General features: G+C 34.4%; 2 protein-coding genes across 4 annotated transcripts in view; both read left to right on the forward strand.

Moving 5' to 3' along the window:
- EIF1B (eukaryotic translation initiation factor 1B) overlaps positions 1 to 353 on the forward strand; it is a 237,067-nt gene extending 236,714 nt beyond the window's left edge. The window contains exon 5 of the mRNA XM_058184216.1: positions 230 to 353. The gene's annotated coding sequence lies outside the window, so the exon portion shown is untranslated. The remainder of the gene's footprint in view (positions 1 to 229) is intronic.
- CCK (cholecystokinin) overlaps positions 1 to 5,382 on the forward strand; it is a 205,239-nt gene extending 199,857 nt beyond the window's left edge. For 2 of the 3 annotated variants that reach the window (XM_058184221.1, XM_058184220.1), the window contains exons 2-3: positions 230 to 469; positions 4,625 to 5,382. In XM_058184221.1, the coding sequence (XP_058040204.1) occupies positions 232 to 469; positions 4,625 to 4,755 (369 nt within the window). In that variant the 5' untranslated portion in view covers positions 230 to 231 and the 3' untranslated portion in view covers positions 4,756 to 5,382. The remainder of the gene's footprint in view (positions 1 to 229; positions 470 to 4,624) is intronic. The other variant, XM_058184219.1, reaches the window with a different exon arrangement.
- The last annotated feature ends 618 nt before the right edge of the window (positions 5,383 to 6,000 follow it).

Below are 6,000 nucleotides of genomic sequence, written 5' to 3' on the forward strand. Positions count from 1 at the left end.
TGGAATTGGTGCAAAGAATTCCATAAAAATTGAAATACATTATGAAAAAAGAAGTGTAATATTACACTGCTAAACCATATGGAAATGCAATGTATAAGGCAATGTTTATAATGATTGATAAAGAACAAGCACAAAGTACTGAAATGAATATTTTAGTATATTTTAGTATATTTTAAAAGCACAATCTTTGCAAATCTGAATATGACTATTCCTTCTTTTTCCTGTTTAGCTATGTATAGTGGGATTTGCATCTTCCTGTTCCTGGCTACGTTGTCCCCGAACTCCTTGGGACAGCAAACATCTGGATCTCACCATGCAATGACAACTCTCGAGCAGAGCTTGGTAGAAAATCACCGACATGCCCGTATTCCAACCTCAGGGAAACCTGTCCAGCTGGTAGATGGCAGCATTGACCAAAAGGCTAACCTTGGAGCTCTGTTAGCCAAATATCTCCAGCAAGCCCGAAGAGGTATACTTTTAGCCATTTTCTCCAGGCACTCTTTGGTTTTAAAGAAATCCCCTTTCAAAATTCAATACTTAAATAGTTTCAAACTGAAATTAGAGTGATCTCATTTTGTCAGACATGTGAGAGAGGAAAGGCCAGCATTACTGATCATTTTCACACAATGTGGCCTTTCGACAACTCTGGAATACACTAGCTTGGGAATGTGGCAAAGACCTTAAAATTGTCTTTTATTAGTATTCAACACAGTTATGCAACTTTTCCCAAGCTGGAATCATCCAAACATCTTGAGACAATACATATCAACATTCTAAGCCAACATTAGAAATTTGCTTAGGTGAATCTTTCTTCAAGTGCATACAAGAATCACTGTAAAACTCCCTCTTCTCTTCCACATATCATCACATCTTTCTCAGTTTCCTTCTCCCAATGTGACTACCATAATTATCCAGAAATATTATTGTAAATCCCTTTCAGTAGATATAGCAAAGAAATGAGAAGTTTACATATAGTGGTATAACTCCCCATACCTGAAGACACAGAAATGAATAAGAAAGAGATGATTGTCAAGGCTGCAAGCCTTTAGAGCCATTTATGGAAACTGATTGCAAGGCTAGCTAAAGACCAGTGAGGGGCCCATATGAAATAGATTAGGAAGCAGAACTGTTATCAAATTCCAATCCTTAAATGCTTTCTTTAGTCTTTCTTTTTTTTACAAAGAGGAAGGAAGGAAAGCAACCCTTAGTATCTGCTATAAGTGCCTATGATATACCATAATATCCTCAGGCAAACAGCATGGATGATGTAATTTGAATCACAAATAATGACATGATTGATGCATCAGTCACAAAGTGATTGATCCCCCCATTTCGTGTGATATAATGAGACATGTGTTGTCACTTATCTTCTGTAGGCCTCCATATTAGCAGAGAATAACTAGTAAATGAGTTAATGGCAAGAAGGAAAAAGGAAGGAAGGGAAAAAAGAAAGAAATGCTCATTATGGAAGAAGAGGTCAAAGGAAATAGCAGTATGTGCTAGTTCCTCACTCTGAAAGGTGTAATTTTAGATGTTTATATGAAAATAGCACTATTTTCATGTAAACTCCTCTGCATGTGTTTTTTGCTTCCATCTAAATATTAAAGGCTGATTGCACATCAATGGGACACACTTGTGGATCTTATTGCCACAGAATCAACAGAATAAGGCTTTAACTTGCCTAAGAATTTTTTGTCAAGAGAATTATATATTCTACCAATCCAGTTAAATGAACTTCACAATCTTTTCTGAATCATAGGTTGGATAACTTTGTTCAGACAGCATCATCAATTACCTTCTGAAGAGGAGGAGAAATAAATATGATAAGGAAGGTCAAGATTTAGAATCAGATCAGTTATAATTTGTCCAAAAATATAAAGAAAAAGAAAAACAGTAATAAAACTGGATGAAAATTCCTATCTACAGGGATTTTTATTTTGATTTGTCTATTTCTATTGGAATAGAAATCTTCCTGAAATACATTGTCCTTTGCTCCCATTTCTTGACTTCTCCAGGTTTTTGAAAAAACTCAACATAAAATCAGAGGCTTTTAAGATCCAAAGTTTGGTTTTTATATAGCATCTCTCCATGGACTTCTTTCTAACTCTCTCTTTTACAAAAATACCTCTTCCTTACGTAGTCAGTAGAGATTTAGTAGAGGCTGGGGAAATATGCTTCTGATAAGTATACATCTCTCATTCATAAAAATATGATTTGTGAGGCAGGGATGCAAGCTACAAGCCTTCAGGTAGTATTAGGTTACTCATGTAAAGATCCGTATGCCCTAATTTTCTGATTGCCCATATGTATCGCCTGATTTAAATGATTAATTCTCGTATTTAAATGTATGCCTGCTTGGAGGTGGGTTTTTTTATGATTGTCTAAAATAATGTGTGTTCCATTGTTGATATTCACTCAAAATACTTATTGTCAAATAATGATTTGTCATATGGTAAGAAAATAATTGGTACAATAATGAAAATATCTCAAATTAATGTCATAAAATGGGCAATATTCCTCTATCCAGCATTCTTCATACAAGTTAGAATTAGAACTTCAATAATTCCCAGTCAACATTATTAAATATATTTGAGAATTGTAATGCTTGATTAATCTAAACTATCTAGAGGGCAATAAATTAGGAAGCCAGAACTGTAATGCATTAGAATTTTCCATTAAAAAGATTTTATATATAGTTGAATTCTTAATTCTTGGGGGGGACTTCTCTGGCCTCTAGAACATGTCCTTTAGAACATATGTCATACTGAATCTGCATTTCAGTATCTCTGTGGCAGCAAGCATTTGATAAACCTTGGTAACTAAATAATATAGTTGATAAAAATAGTGTTTTGATATCAAAGATAAAGATAATATTGAATAATTAAAGTGATTACTAAAAAATCTTCTAACAGAAATTCAGGTTATTCTCTGCCAACTTCATTAACTTCTGGTCCAGGGGCAGGTTTCAAAACCCATTGCTACTGGTTCAGCTGTGGGCGCATGCGTGCTCATGTACATGCACAACGCTTCTGCATATTCACAAAATGTCCGGCAGGTGGGCAGAGCTTCCCACTGCCATTGCTACCAGTTCCCCTGAGCCGGGGCAAACTGGTAGCAACCCACCACTGATCTGGTCTCCTAAATTCTAGGCAGAATGGCCAAAGTTCAAGAGGAAGAAGAGTGCAATCCATCAGCATCTAGAAGACTATAGATTGCCCATTCCTAGACTATTTTCTGAATTAGATAATTATGACTAGGGAATGGAATCCAACATGGAATAAAGCATACAATGACCTTTTGAAATTTTCTAATGTTTAAAAGAAATTGGATCAAAAATAACCTGACTAGGTGACTCAGTGGCTAAGACACTGAGTTTGTCAATCAGAAAGGTCAGCAGTTCGGCAGTTTGAATACCTAGTACAGATCTCCTACGTGAACAGGGGGTTGGACTAGGTGACCTTCAAGATCTCTTCCAACTACTAAAGAGCCAGGTGGAAGGAATTATTTTATTACAGAGCCAGGGAGACTACAGATCAAAGGAGAGATCATTCTAGGTTATTCACATTTACCCTTCAGCTATCTCCCATTTTAAGACAATTTCTCAGAAACAAATGTTCTTTTCCTTTTCCTTTAAAGGAAGAAATTTTGAAAGCAAATGCTCATTTATTAAATTGAATTAATACTGGTAGCTTTTTAAAAAAAACCAAGCAGGTGAACAGGTCTGCCCTATTTTGTTCAACCTTGACAAGAGATCAGTACATTGCCTCTACAGATAAAATTCCAGTTGGCTAGCTGTAAACCAATATGCCTTTATATAGGTTTAATGGATTACTTGGGGATCAGGATGGACAGACTTCAATGTTTCAGAATCTGCTCTTTGTCTGTCTGTCTGTTTGTTTGTTTGTTTGTTTGTTTGTTTGTTTGTGTTTCTATGTCAATTTGAAACCTGATAAAAAACTAGTAAGAGACAGTGACAAAATAATGGTTCAAGCTGGGCTAATAACGTTTTAAAGGAAAAGATGCTATATATTTAGCCATGAATTTTTTGATCAGCACCAGACCCAAGCTTACAAGTACAATCCCAAACAAACTGTCTTTTTATTTTCAGTATGATTTGTTTCAGTACCTTCCTGGTTTTCTTTTCTTTTCTTTTTCGTGGATGTAGTAGAGGTGACAAAATAATAAATATGTCCATTGTTGCTACTACTGGGAGACTAATTTTTTAAAATTATCCAGACAGTTACCAGTGCATCTTGATTCTGTCTTTTTACTTTTATTTTAGAATGGATTTTGCTAATAAGTTTTTTAATGATGTTTTACAAAAAAAACCCATCCTTCTGGCACTGTAACTATGCACATTCAACAGCTCTTTTACTGTCTACTATATATCTATCAATAAAACTGTAACTTTAAAATGTTTAAACTGACTAAAATTAGTGGTATATCACAATCAATGTTAGCAGAAGGAAAAATGCATGTTTCATATGATCTTGGATGATCATGTTCACCATCACAGGATATTGATTTTACAACGTTTAATGTTCTATAATTGGTTTAAGATATCAAAAAATTCATATTATTAAAAACGAGTCTGCTTATTTGTATGTTGCTATCCAATATTTAGGTTCTACTGGAAAGGTCTCCGTAATGGGGTTAGAGAATTTTGACCCTACCCACAGGATAAGAGATAGAGACTACATGGGCTGGATGGATTTTGGACGTCGCAGTGCTGAAGAATTTGAATATTCCTCTTAAAATTGCACAATTCAAGTCCTTGTACAGAAATATGATTTTCTGTACAAAAAATGTTGGCATCCTTTACAAACTAATGTTTAAAAGATATATATTTGGTGTAAATTTGTCTGTAAAACTATACAATATATATTTTGCAAATATACACAGAATTTTCAAGAATGTGGATATATCAGAAGTATTTTATTCATTTCTTAATAATTTTATCTTTGCAAATGTTGCTATCCCTTTCTAAAAAATGTTTGCAATTTAACACATGGACCATTTATTAATTTGAACTATGTATGTGTTAAATAAGAAAAATATGCATGAGTCAGATTCAGATATACTCAATAGTAGTATTATTGTAATCAGTGAGACTTAAATTTGTCATGATCAGTTGAATTGACTACAATGAGTCGTCTCTACATATGACTAAATCTTAATTTTATTCTACTTGTCTAAATAGTAACACTATAGAAAAGACATTATGCCAGGAAATTTACAGTAAATTTAGTCAAATAATTTTCTAGGCATGTTATGGCCTCTAGTTATTAGATCATGTGCTGTAAATGTGAAAATTCTGATAAAAATATTCATACTAGAATAAACAGAACTTTCCTTGCTTTGTGGCTCTGTATCTGCTTTGCAATTCAAAATGGCACATCTTTCTCTCCTCATGACCACATAATTCAGCATAAGGATATATTCCTATGACTAGAAGGAATTAGAGCACTATTTTAAATCTGAAAATAATGTTACACTGTTAAATATTTTAAGGTTTTTTTAAAAACTTGCATTAACTTGAATAAAAAACAATATTTTATAGGTATAAAACAGTTGAAGAGGAGTGGACCACCAGGAATTGTCAACAGTAGTGGGAAAATGATGGAAGGAAGATAGTAACAATATCAGCAGTAGCCCTGGAAAAGTGCTGGGAAGATTAGGGATGAGTTGCCAGGTTAGCATTAGAAATATGAGACCCAGGCTAGTAGGAAGATATTGGAAAGATCAAGGGTGGCCCAAGTTCAAGGATGATAAATAACATAGATACTGTTATTTAAATTTAAATGGTATTTAAATTTCTCTCTCTCTCTCACACACACACACACACACATAGTACTCACCTATCTACCTACCTACCTTATAGTGACCAGATTTTAACATTGGTAAAGTGGGACACCATTGACGGGGGGGCGAGCAGGGCGGTTTCTAAATTTTTTACTACCAGTTCTGTGGGTGTGGCTTGTTTGGTGGGTGTGGCTTGGT

Source organism: Ahaetulla prasina, chromosome 4 (genome assembly GCF_028640845.1).
Source record: "Ahaetulla prasina isolate Xishuangbanna chromosome 4, ASM2864084v1, whole genome shotgun sequence".
In the NCBI taxonomy this organism is placed as follows: domain Eukaryota; kingdom Metazoa; phylum Chordata; class Lepidosauria; order Squamata; family Colubridae; genus Ahaetulla; species Ahaetulla prasina.